The sequence below is a fragment of the Varanus komodoensis genome, unplaced genomic scaffold (genome assembly GCF_004798865.1).
Source record: "Varanus komodoensis strain SLA01 unplaced genomic scaffold, ASM479886v1 scaffold8, whole genome shotgun sequence".
Classification (NCBI taxonomy): Eukaryota; Metazoa; Chordata; class Lepidosauria; order Squamata; family Varanidae; genus Varanus; species Varanus komodoensis.
In genome coordinates, this window is record NW_025336481.1 from 21832726 (window position 1) to 21846526 (window position 13801).

General features: G+C 36.9%; 1 protein-coding gene across 2 annotated transcripts in view; it reads left to right on the forward strand.

The window, feature by feature from the left end:
• Window positions 1-13801, forward strand: part of ANKS1B (ankyrin repeat and sterile alpha motif domain containing 1B) — a 325003-nt gene that overhangs the window by 26479 nt on the left and 284723 nt on the right. The window contains exons 2-5 of one of the 2 annotated variants that reach the window (XM_044454764.1): window positions 345-425; window positions 1590-1746; window positions 8606-8902; window positions 13490-13565. In XM_044454764.1, coding sequence (XP_044310699.1) covers window positions 345-425; window positions 1590-1746; window positions 8606-8902; window positions 13490-13565 — 611 coding nt within the window. Of the gene's footprint in view, window positions 1-344; window positions 426-1589; window positions 1747-7234; window positions 8903-13489; window positions 13566-13801 lie in introns of those variants that run through there. The other variant, XM_044454762.1, reaches the window with a different exon arrangement.

The window sequence follows — 13801 nt, forward strand, 5'->3', positions numbered from 1 at the left end:
TCTACTTTTAAAATTAAGTTACTAGTCAATTTTTGTTAAACTCTCCCTATATGGTATTTAGGTTGCATTCTTATGCATATTTAGGCAGACGCCCTAAAGCTTCCAGCATTCCCCAGCAAGCTTGGCTAGCTAGAGAATGCTGGGAATTGTAGAACTCTTTCATGTCTAAACCTACATATGATTCCCCTTATATTCTTGGTATTTGATGAGAAAAAAATGAGCGTGCTTTCCAGCATGGTGCCTTTACTTTGTCATTTCATTTTTTCATATCACTTACTAAAATGTTCAAAAGAGGCTTGCTCATTCAAACTATAACCATAATGGAATTTCTGCTTTATTTTCAGCATTTGGCGTGGACCAAATATAAACTGCACAGATAGTTCAGGGTACACTGCATTACACCATGCAGCTTTGAATGGACACAAGTAAGTGCCAAATGACCGCAGACATGTTGATACTACTTTTTGCTGCATGCTTACTTTAGTATTAGCTACATAGAGAGGTTAAAGAGGCAAGGAAGAGACAGGGGCACTCAGGATACAGCATACTGAAGCCATCCCAGCCTTTCTTCCCTTCCTTTCTAAAATGGCCTGTAGAAAAATTGCAGAGCGGGGTGGGGGGCAAAGATTGCCACTACTGCTCCTTCTGCTCTGCTCTGGATGAATATAAGCCTCCAAGTGCAGAAGCTCCTGCTCACCTTGATTGCATTATATCTTAAATTAACATGTCTCTGTTTTCTGTAGTGTTAAGAATTTGATTTACCGAGACTGTTGTGTAGTATGGAGCAGACTCAGTGTTCTCCAGTGAGTTCCAGAAGCAAATAAATCTGCATGTCTTTAGTCAATATCCTTAATTTTGTTGTAAGAAAAAAAGTTTTTTGTAGCATATAGAATATTTGCAACCCTTGCTTATATTGCATTGTGTAGTCTAAGAATGGAATTCCCTAATGAAAATTTCAAGAAGCATTAATACATTTTCTGCAGCTTGATATGAATTGGAAGGAAGTCAATAGGGAGACAATGGTGACAATGCATAGATCAAAGGAAGATACTTAAAAGATGTTTGTGGAGGTAAAGATGTAAAGAAGAAAAGATAGATAAAAAGGAAATGGAATTTGTGTTAGGGCCTGAGACACAGGAATTGCTCTAGGAAATCAGAGTCATGGGACATGTCATTTTGCTCTTTTAGAATATTGATGTGACCATAGATCTGTTAATATCATTAAGAATCTAGTAATTAACTTTCAGAGGTATTTCCCATACTATGATTCTAAGGTATATCCTATACTATGACTATGGAATTTATTATATCCCACCTATTACCAGTGATTGGAACTCAAGGCAGCTATGTAACTTTTAATGTCTTATTCTATGTTTCATTTAAAAGAGGCATTCAGATATAATAATCATAGCCACTGCACATTCTTTGGTTTAGACTATAGAAGCCTTCTAGCACTGATGACAGAGTCATCTGAATGACTGAATGATGTTGTTGGTTTCTAGTATAGCTTGATAATATGTGCTATAATACATGAGCTTTAGAAAGAAATAATTCTGTCAGTCCTAAGTTCTGTCGATTATATTTTTCAGGGATGTGGTAATCAAATTACTTCAATATGAAGCTTCCACTAATGTGGCAGATAATAAAGGGTATTTTCCTATACACTTGGCTGCTTGGAAAGGAGATGTAGAGATTGTGAAGATTCTTATCCATCATGGGCCATCACATTCCAGAGTGAATGAACAGGTGAAGTTATTAAATATCTTTGTTTATGTCTTCAGAAAATACAAGTAAGTATCCTATTGTTCTTATATCTGTAAGATATAAGCTCATTCATGTTTAAAAGTATCCATGGTAAGGAGTAAGAATGATTATTTCTGTGGAGTTGTGGAGCTATATGGATCTGATACCACTTAAAATGGGCAAACATCAGCACCTAAAACAAGTATTATACTGTATTTAGCTCAATCTTTTATTTGCCAGTTCTATTTGCTATGATATGAAACAAAAATGTAATCTTTGGTTTATTGAATTCTTTACATTATTTTGCTATATATAGAATATGTGCAATGTGCTCCTTTGGTTCTCCTAAAGTTTTTTATCTCGTTATGGCAAAGTATTAGATCCATACTTTGTCTTGCTTAGAATAGACCCAGTTAAATCAAGTTAGTTATTATTAATGTTCCCTTATTGACTTCAGTTGGTCTACTCTAAGCATGATAAATCTTGACCCCAGCTCATTGTTACTTACAATTTCAGACACATGGTTCTCTCCTATTCCTTGATGTTAGGGAGCATTCATATGGTAACCACAAACAGACTATTTGACTAATAGACTCTCAAGCAATTGAAAGTAAGATCTGTCTCTGCCTTTTAGAACCAGCTTGCACAACTTAGATTTTGCTAACTAAATAAATCAGAACATTGGAATTACTTTATATTTAGACAAGACTGTTCTTTGGTTTCTCAGTGTAAGTATCCTTAATACATCTTCTGAGTGCTTCCTCTAAAAATATTCTGCCACAGCTACTTCTTAATAATTGCAAAAAGTAGAATAATAAGCTCATGCTTTTCTGATTCAGGAAAACATGTTACCCCCCCCTCCCACACACACACACTTGCATGAAAAATAGGGAGAAATGTGTGCCTTGCTCCTAGGACTGTCCCATCTTGCAGCAATAAAAGATTTTGTCCCCCTGTCATTCTTGTTCTGCCCTCTAGTGGCCTTTAGTAGTCTAATTCATACTGTTGATAATGATAAAACTACATTTTTCAAATTACTTCGGTCTCAAATTGTAGTATATGGCATTCCAGAATGATGAAGGAAGCTCTATTCATAGGAATGGCAGGAGGCTGATATAGCTTAGATCTTTACATTCATGGCTATAAATTGACAGTAGAGGGATGGCATTATAGTTCACTACTGAGTTTATTATCTGAGAATGCTAGCTCCAGATAGTGAGGAAAAGTACAAATTGGAAAACAGGAAAGGGAACTGCATAAGCTGAATAGAGGGTAGAGTATTGGTTTACTTATGGCAGGAGGTGTGACAGAGTCTAATAGGAATACATTCAGAAACAACTATTGGTGCAGTCACTAGGTGGATACTTTCAGCAAACTGTTAGGATTGTGATAGGAATGGCAAAGGAAGGGGTTACTGTGAGTGAATAAAAAATGAATTTGAGAGATTGCAGATAATACAAAGATAGAACTCTTAGAAGTACCAAAGGTAATATTATTATTACATTAGTTTGTATCCTTCCTTCCGTCCTTCAGTCCTTCCTTCCTTCCTTCCTTCCTTCCTTCCTTCCTTCCTTCCTTCCTTCCTTCCTTCCTTCCTCTTGCTAGGAACTCAAGGAAGTTTACAAGGTTCTACTTCTTTATACTTTATCTTCACAGCAAGAACCCTATGAGGTAGGTTAAGCTGAGAAGTCACCCAGATACAGTGGTACATTGCCTCATGAACGCCTCAGTTCATGACCAAATCGGGTCGCGAACAAAAATTTCATAAAAATTTAGACTCAGGTCATGAACTCCGCATTGGGTGGTGACCATGATCGCAGCCATCTCCCTGGGGAGATGGCTGTGATCTTTCTGGGGGCAGGGGAGAGATGGCCAAGATCATGCCCATCTTTCCTGCACAAGCGCACCCGTGATTGTGCCTGTCTTTCTTGCAGGAGCGCAAACACGTTCTTGGCCATCTCCCATCCCCCAGCACGATTGTGCCTGTCTCTCCCCCACAGCGCATCGGGATGATGGGTGCATGCAGGGATGACAGGCACAATGGCAGTCGTGCTAGCGGGGAGTGGGGAGATGGCTGCACTTGTGCTCGGGGTAGGGAGATGGGCCCGATCTTTGTTGTTCTTTGTCGCTTTGCTTCACATTTTTCTGATTAAAAAAAAAGTTCCAGAATGGATTAACCTTATTTAAATTGAACCTTATGGGGAAATTTAACTTGGCTCATGACCAATTTGTGTCATGACCAGAGTCCTGGAATGAATTAAGTTCATGAGCCAAGGTACCACTGTACTTTCATGGTAGAATGGGAACTCAACCTGGATCTCTTGAATGCCAGCCCACCACTCTAATCAATATACCACACTCATATTTCCACAGAAACAGTATTTGTGAGAGTAATGCAAAGGAACAGTATAGTAATGCATATTGGAATTAAAGATTAATGTGTTACTATAACACAGGAAGTAAATATCTAAATATTATGTAGAATCTCTGTAGGATTACCGTCTTATCTATCATGGAGCATATAATCATTGTGTGGTTTTCTGTCATTGCAGTTAATTTTGTTTCTGTTTTTTCTTTTCTTCATTTAGGTAAAAAATTATTCTTTCTATGCAATGATATCTTAAGGAAGTCTATTCAGAGGTGGCAATAGCTATTTTTTTAAAAGTTGTCATTGGTTGGAAGTTAGGATTAGTATAGAATGCGTCATCAAGTTGGACCATCTGCTTTCTTTTATTTCATATAAACCTGTATATTGATAAAGTGGTAAAATGTTTGAACAAATTAGATGACATCTTACTTAGAGAACTATTCAGTATGATATTGACTATGTGCATATATAATGTTTAAACCATGGTTTATTGCTACATATCTAACCAGAAAGGAGCTTGTATGAAGTGCTGGGCTCCTCCCACACTGCTTGGAGAAAGAAAAAACCAGGATTCAGAGCTGCTTTAGCATTTTCTGTCTTGATGTATGCAAGCTAGGAACTGAACTAAAGCAAGCTCTAGTTTGTTAAAGAAGCCAGAAAAAAACCAAGCCAGTTTGTATTTGACTTGATTACCAATTGATGAGAGTTTATTTTAAAGCACAATTCTGGTTTGCAAGTTCTGGAATCCTCTGAAATGAAAATGAATTCTGGTCTATTCTTCTTTGGCTATACAGGAGGAGGGGAGGGGAGATGAAACATGCAAGCCAAAGGCTTTGTTTGGACTTCTTTCTGCTCATGGATATGATGATCTATGTAAATCATGACTTAGCATGGAGTATGATCCATCCCCTCATATGTGTAGCAATAAACAGTGGTTTAGGATTAACTTCAAGCCACCAAATTAAGAGCACTATAAGCAAAATAGAAAATCCCACTGACACTTTACAGTTTTTTAAGATTTATATTAATTAAACTGTTTCATTAATAGTAAAAATTATAATCGGGCCAAGTATATTTTCTTATGTTTTTTTCCTATGTTAACCCCAACATACAATATAAAAATCCAGTTGTTTTCCATGAGAAGGAGTTAAGGACATCCTTAATGTTTCCACTTAAATTAGCCTGGGGCTTAAAGGGTTTACTTTTATGTCCTTGTATTTTTTATATTACTGTCAATATTTGTGAACATAACACTTAGTCAAGATGCTGTTACAGAAATTTAGGTCTTGAAAACATTTATAATTCCACTGGTTACTAGTACCTGTAATACACAAAGATGAAAGCAATGAAAGAACACAAAAGATTTTAGCAACGATTTTCCAGTTCTCCATCCTTTCTTACCCTCTTGTGTGTGTCTTACTTTGTGCATCTGTTATTTCCTATCTTCCTTATCTCTCTTTCTCTCTCTCTCTCTCTCTCTCTCTCTCTCTCTCTCTCTCTCTCTCTCGGTCTCTGCTTTCCCTCCCTCCTCTTCTACTTTTTCTATTTCTTAGGGTCTACTCAGCAGTTGCAGTAGAACTGCAACAGAGGTGTTTTACCAATGATACTGACACAAGATTGAAATTGACTAGACATTCTCAGTTTTAGTCAGTTTCAATCTGCATCTTGAGTTCCAGGTAATGTCCTTCCGAATTTTATTGCAACATGCTATTCCATTTCTTCTGCTCTAGTTTTCTCCATGTACATTGAATTTGGTAAATATATTACCTAATCTCAATGTCTGCTTTTTGAGTTATCTTTTGTCCCTTCAAATTACACACATGTATTACCATATAAGTCCCTCTATTTTCACATTAGGCAGTTGTGAATCTCACTGCCTGTCAGAAGCATACAATTATGCATGCATGGCTTATAGTGTACTCATTATGCTTGTGGCTGAAACGATGTTCCAGTAAGTTTTGAACAAGTACATTGCTTGCTTGTTTGACAATTACCTAATTAGTAACCTACTTTTGTGTAAAAAATGACATTTAAAATATAATTAGTATTAGAAATACAGGATCAAGCTCCTTCTTGGTAACTCTGTTAGAGGTAATATACATTCTTAATAACCAGGTAGAAATCATGGATCAAAAATAATTTTTTCCTTGCTTGTAATATAGCAGCATATTATTTGCCATGAATCTCTATTCTTCTATGGAAAAAAATATTAGGTGGGTGGTGAGGGGGCAGAAATGAGCTTGAAATCTTTTTTTTTTTAAGTTATAAGATCAAAATTTTGACCCACCAAAAGAATATGGCACTGGATTTAACCATACTTTGTATTCCCCTGGAAGTATTGACCGATCACTTCGTAGATACTTTATGACTGCAATAACTATTGCCCTCACTGTTCAGCTTACTCACACTTTGCTTAGACTACTGAGTATGGTGACAGACAGGTAATAAGCTTCTGTGTGTGAACTAACATATAAAGAGCATTTTCAATCTTATATACCTGTCTTTGCCAATTCATCCTCATGATAATCCCCTTGAATATTTATCAACAACATTGATTAGCAAAACCATTTTCTTATATTCCACCCACCCATTCAAATCTGTTTCTTAATGGTAATTTCCACATATTGTATTCTGTAAGGAAAAAAGCTTCTGCCCATATTTTACTTGAGGTATTAGCCAAATCCACAAATATGATCATCACCAGTAATGTAATATTTGGACCAAACATGATTAGAATAACAGCCTTTAAAAAACACCCAAACAATTGTAATACAGTACTTGTAGGTGGAGGTGAGGATATACAACTGGAAACCTTATTATGCCTAGCTAGTTCTTCTATTTGTTCCAATAGTTGTTTTATTTTATATAAAGTAATTACTTATAGTGGTAGTTTAAATGTGTATGCAAGAATTGGTACAATTTGCATCATTGCTTAAAGATGATTAAAGAAAGATAGGTTTTCAGAAATGTAAAATGCTACACTATTCCAGCTATGTGCTTTTTCTCATTTTGAAATATGAATATGAATGACCGAGGCTTTTAGTGTGTTTTGTAGGTAAAGGGTTTTCCCCCTGTCTGTTCACATTTTTAGGGATATGAGATAATTACTCAGTGTTTCTGCATCTCTGTTGTAATATGTTCTTATTTAGAAAGTTTTATTTAACAGTGCAATCCAAACATTGCTATTCAGAAATAAGTTTCATTGAATTCAGTGGGGTTTAGTCCCAGGTAAGTGAATACAGGATTATAGACTAATCTGATATTTTATCACTATATGATATAAATGACTGAAAGACCAATGGGAATTGTAATGACTGGGTATGTGTTGTTATTTTTAACAAATCTTTAAAACCTATCGTACCTCATTTTACACATTTTATTTATAAAATACAAGTACAGTTTCTTATATAATTGTGAAATATTTATATGAAATTGTACATTCTTATGATATTTATTATATCTCAAAATAGTGTAATTTGCCTATAGAATGGAATTGTTGAATATATTGGAATGGATGTAAAAACTCCATGGTCTTCTGTTTGTGTGGGTGGAATACTGCCAATTTTCTGCCTGTCTGCAATTTGCAGTAGCCCTCAAAAAGTAGCATCAAGAAACTCTCCAGTCAGGGCTGTCGTAAGGCATTGGCCTGATGGGCACTTGCCCGTGGGCCCCATACTAATCTGTGTATGTTAACCCTTGGAAAATTGGAAAACTTCCAAAATTAACACTAGTTGTAGTTGTTGTCGGGGCCCCAGTACACTGCTTTGCCCCGAGGCCCATAATGCTGTTAAGACGGCCCTGTCTCCAGTGTACCTTTTTGGGGACACAAGCAGGGAAATCATTGCTATCACTGTGTGAGCAGAATATTTTTGCTTGGGCATTCTACTCTTAGGTTCTAAATCAGGATTATTCTGATTTTTGAGTTAATTCATTAAGATTGTGTAACTATGCTTTTCATCAGATAATAGGTATTTAAGTGGTATCCATAAAGAAATAGCTTTATTTATTTATTTATTATTAAATTTGTTGAAAGGCTGCCCATTAGCATCACACTATCTGGGTGGCCATTACAATAAAATTACCAGTTACTTTATACATAAATTGATGGACCATTGCATTCTAATGGTTAAAATGAATAGAGTTTGTTTCAATAGTTTAATATTTGCTTACAGTCCTATACTCATATATATATTGTAGGAATTATATCTAATGTTAATTTTCTGTGTGCATTTCTAAATATTGGCAGCCTTCATTTTGCAGTTAGCGTCGTTACATTTTAACTCCTCTTACAAGGGGGATGCTGTATCAATTAATGTAGAGAGGAAACTGAGCTTCCAGAACTATTTCATTTAAAGTTTTTAGCAAAACTAAGATTACTGATGTAATATCTATTAAATTTCTTTCAATGTGCTCAGATAGTATATCTTAAAAAATGAACTATGCCAAGTGCAATACAGTTGTTGACATGGCATTTTATTTTTCTCTTTTTAACAGAACAATGAAAATGAAACAGCTTTACACTGTGCAGCACAGTATGGACACTCAGAAGTAGTTGCTGTTTTGCTTGAAGAACTTACAGATCCTACAATAAGGAACAACAAATTAGAGACTCCGCTGGATTTGGCAGCCTTATATGGCCGCCTGCAAGTAGTGAAGATGATAATAAATGCATATCCAAACTTGATGAGCTGCAACACAAGAAAGCATACTCCTTTGCACCTTGCTGCACGTAATGGCCATAAAGCTGTTGTACAGGTGCTACTAGAAGCTGGAATGGATGTCAGCTGCCAAGTTAGTTGAACTTTTAAGAAATTATTTAAAGAAAGTTTTGTTGTGTTACGTTTAGTTAAAGATATGTTAGAATAGTGCTATTTGTAAGATAATGAAATATTGCAAAATAGTTTATGAAAAATACATTACAACATAAAGTATACGGATTGGACAGAACAGGATAGCTTTCTGACTGGTCAGTTTATTACACTGTTTTTAGTGTCTGAGTTGACTTATTTTTGCCTTCAGGCATATTTCATGGAACTGGTTCTGACATAACAAATACTTGCTCCTTTTTTTAATCATACGAAATTTCAAAGTTCATTTAAGAGCAGCCTGTTTGTGCATCCAGCAAAGGTAAGGGAAAATAAAAGTATTTTCAATGGTTTTTTCCTCAGTTTTGAGACAACTTCATACTTTTGCTAGCTAGTCATCAGTAGGCTATGGAGCTGATGAAAAGGCCATTTAATTTGGTTATGTCTTTACTGACCGAGAATAAGATGGGAGTTACTTTTGCAGCATATTTTAAACGTGTGTATGTAAAATTTTGTTAAATACATATCTTAGGACCTACCCATTGATGAGTTAGGACTGAAAGGATAGGATAGAAATGCACACTGGAACTTTCTTGGAGTATTTTTCCTGACCTTGTGCTGCATCAGAGGCCACTTTCAAAATTTTGGGGAATTAAAGAAAAAGCTTATTCAGAACTGCAGGGGCTGATTTAGGGATGGGGATCCCAAAAATGTGTGCTTTCCCACAGACTTTTAGATTCTAACTTAAATAGAGAGCAAATATATGAAATGTGGAAAAACCTTTGCTTTCAGTTGACTGTTTTTTGCTGCCTCTTCTAATACAATATCTGAGTAAAAGTATTAATATTTGTTGAGTGATAGAAAGTAATAAATGATAAATATATTTTAAAATGTTGCATTGCAGTTGATTTTATTTTGCATTCACAGAAGATGAAAATGGAAAGAAAGGCTACAATAATGTTATTTTGCAAAATAAGTAGAATATTATGAAAAATGTCTATACTGGCAGAAAACTAGGAAGTGCAGAGCAATTAAAACCATTCAGTGCAATACAGTAATCTAAGTAATGTCCTACTAAAGCATAAAAGCTGTACCAGATATTAATATATTACAGACTGTTGTTTTGCAGACATTTGTTTCAAGAGGATTATGGTTGATTCAAATGTGCCTTTCTATCCAAACTTAAACTAAGACTAGAAATCTCTGGAATAATTATTGTTTAGATGATTCAAGAATACTTTAAAAATTTAGTTTTATTGCTTCCATTTCTGCAAGGTAAATAGAAGAAGATAGAATAAATAATGAACATACCAGATTGCTAGAGATCTTAGCTAAGTCACCTTTAAATTCAGAGCCCAGTAAGTCACAAGGTGTCAAGATCATTTTCCCTTCATTCATTTGTCCCTTTATTCATCTGGGCACTCATATCCAAGATTGGGTCCTATTAGTGGTGTTTTCTCTCTGGTAAGTCAAATAGCAAACTTTCCTGGTTAATTTATTTGGGATTATTTTCTTCATACAAGAACCATCAGAGGACAAAAGTAGCTCTAGTCAGAATCTTCTAGTTGAGATTCCTGAAGCATTCTGACACAGTAGGACACAGTGATGACTTTTCTTAGAGTTGTAGTGCTGCATGACCCAAAACCAAGATTTGGTAGCTTCCACCTTGAGAACAAAAATGCTTACAGTTTCCATACCAATTAAGCTTTCAAATGGCTCAAAGGGATTAAATCTATGGTTAAAATACACAGTAGTAGATATTGTTTCATATTGGGTCATAATCTCTTCCATCAAATGTGAAGTACAGTCATTCATTGCTCTAAATGGAAATACTCAAAAGTTGTTACTAGGACAGGATATTTCCACCACTGCTTTCTGTAATGAAAGGCCAGAGGGCATCTTCTTTGACCTTCTGCTGCTGAGCAGAACTCGGCTCAGTTTTAGACTCAACCAGATTTGGCACCACAACTCATCTGAGGAACAAATCAGAGTAAAAGTAAAAATTGAAACAAAGAGGAAAGGCAGAGGGAGACTAGGATACAGAATAGAAGAGAGAAAGGGCAAAAGGATAGCAACAATAACACTTACTCGCCAAGGCTGTCTTGTGTCCTGATCCCAGGCATCTGGATTACTTGGCATGCCCTCTGGATAAAGCAAGAAAGCTAACCCTATTATATTAATACCTAACATGACTCTCCTCACAGCAATGATCTTAGAAGCTGGTCAGGGACCTCTGACAGAGTAGGAATCTGGTGGGAGAGAAAAAAATCCTCTGAAATTCAGTTTCTTAGCCCCCTTGCCCTGACAGTGAGATGATGCCTCCCTCCTCCCTCCTCTGCCAGCAATTTACAACATTAAAGATCAAGCAATAATATCAACCAGATGTCCTTGGCAGGAACTCATTTTTTAATAAAAGCTCTGGTTCATATACTATTCCATCCTTACCAGCTCCTAGGCCAACTAGTTCTTTTATTAATGTTTGCCTGCATTCTGAGACCTCTGCTACACCTTCCATGGACCAATCTAGACCCATATTTCATCCCAATTCTGTAACAACTGGCTCATGCATGGGGCACACAACATACATTCCAATCACATTGTTTCTCAATACTCTGCTTTTTTCAAACTGCATTAAGGTTTTTTCAGTGTTTGTCATTTCCATGTGCTTACAACTACATGGCTGTGTTCTGACATAGTGGACAACCTATGGCAGGAATAGCTTATCGTTACGTGTGAATATTGGAAGCATGGTGAGATGTGGCATTAGTTACCATGAATTCTTCTGGAGAACCAACAGTTTGTTCCAGTGTTCCTGGTTTCAGCATTGCTTTTCATCATGTGGGAAGCCAGTTACAATGTTTTCCCACAGTGGCCACTCCAGTCTACAATTTCTGCTGACCTGTTCAAGCAACAACTGAGTTGCAGACAGTTCCCTGATGCCTGGCTGCTCCACTGCCATCCTTGCTACCTGGCTGATCACCCACCTCTTGTACTGCTCTGCTCCCTCACTTCTTCGCCTCTGCATTCACTTCTCACACTGCCCCCTTGCCATTCTCCACTTGCCACTGTGTCAGCCTCACAAGACATGCACATGTCTCAAAAAGCTGACATCTCTTGTATGTGTGTCTTGCAAGGCTGGAATGGCAGCAAGCAACAATGCAGCAAAGAGGCAAGGAGGCAGAGTGGTGAAAAGATTAGGGGACAAAGGGGTGGGGTGATCAAGCAGTTGGTTTGCAAGATGTGTGATCAACAAGCCAGTGGGCCTGGTAGCAGTGAGGTGGGGGGGCATCAGTGAGTGTGCACCAAAAGAGAGGATGGACCAGTGACCACAGAGCCACCATGCTACTCTGATGAGACAGGGGAGAATGGTCAGGGGGAAGTAGCTGCGAGCTGAGAATACACCAAGGGAAGCATGCAGGCCAATGGGAGGAAACAGGTTACACAGGCAGGAGTGGTGCTGGCTGGGATTGGTTCCCAGCCATAGGGGCTGATGAGATGCATACTGCCATTTGGAAGGAAGATGGAAGTGTGCAAAGACTACTTCTGAGTAGTTATCTCATGAACGTGTGAGCATGGAACACAAGGTAAGAAAAGTAACTATGCTGTAACCATTCATATTATGTGAGAACAGACCCATATGTGTTTCAGTCTAGCATTATTATTACACTTACTCTGGTGAGAGTGTCTTTAAAGTTGTAGAACTTGTTTTGCAATGGTTCCCTGTACACATTCCAATCGAAGAGCAAGATCTGTACCATATGCAGGTAACCTAATTTGATCCTGGGCTGGAAAACCCTTTTTCTTTCCCATCATTGTATTTGAAAGAGGAGCTTCTTTAGTAGTTGCTAACATTCCCTTTCTGAAACACCTATTTTGATGAAAGATCATAACTATAGGTATTTCACCTGCAATTCCTCAGAACTTCTTGTATTTAAGTTCAAAGTTACAGGTTCTTAAACTTGCCATGTGCAAACTTGCTAGATTATTAATTTATAGTACTCTTATGAGATTGGCCTCAAACCACTTCCATTATTGGAGGTGTACATCACATGTGCACTCTCTATGTAGGATTTTTGATTGGCAATGGTGCAGAAATATGATTTATTTTTATTCAAGAAACAACAATATTGTTTTGTAAATTATATGAGTTTCATAGTAATCACTGAGAGCTTCCTTGGGTCACGGTTAATGTATTTCATGCACCAACCAAGTAGCTGTATTTGAGTATGTAGTCTGCTGAATACAGACAGTGAAGAAGTTTGTTAGTAGGAGGAAATAGCATCCAAGCATTCCAGTTCAGATAGCATCCAAGCATTCCAGCTGGACAATTCATGTTTTGAACAAGGTTCTTATGAATTTTGGTTCCATCACTACTTGATGACTCCTATTGAATTCATTGGGGCATACATAAGAGTAAAAATGCATACAATTGTGTTGTCAGTTATTCTGATCTTGTGTTTAATAGGTCAGTGTTGCATCCTGTGGTTAATGGTGACCTACTGATGTTGTGTCTAATTGTTTGAGTTAAAATATTGTATGATATTTCAGATTATCTTTAACTGATTTTTTCCAGACAGAAAAAGGAAGTGCATTACATGAAGCAGCTTTGTTTGGAAAGGTGGATGTTGTACGCATTCTTTTAGAAACAGGTATAGTATAATTATTCTTCAAGTCCTGGTTTGTCTCCAGTTTTCTAATTTTAAGCATTTTCTTTCATTTTTTCTTAATTTGGTTGCTGTTTCCTCTCTGAAAGATTCTTGTAGAAGGAAACATATTTCCCATTACCATATGCTTGGATAGACATAGAAACATAGAAACTGAGCAAAAGGGACCTCCTGGGCCATCTAATCTGACCTCCGGCTCTAGCTGGCTCCGCTCATGACAT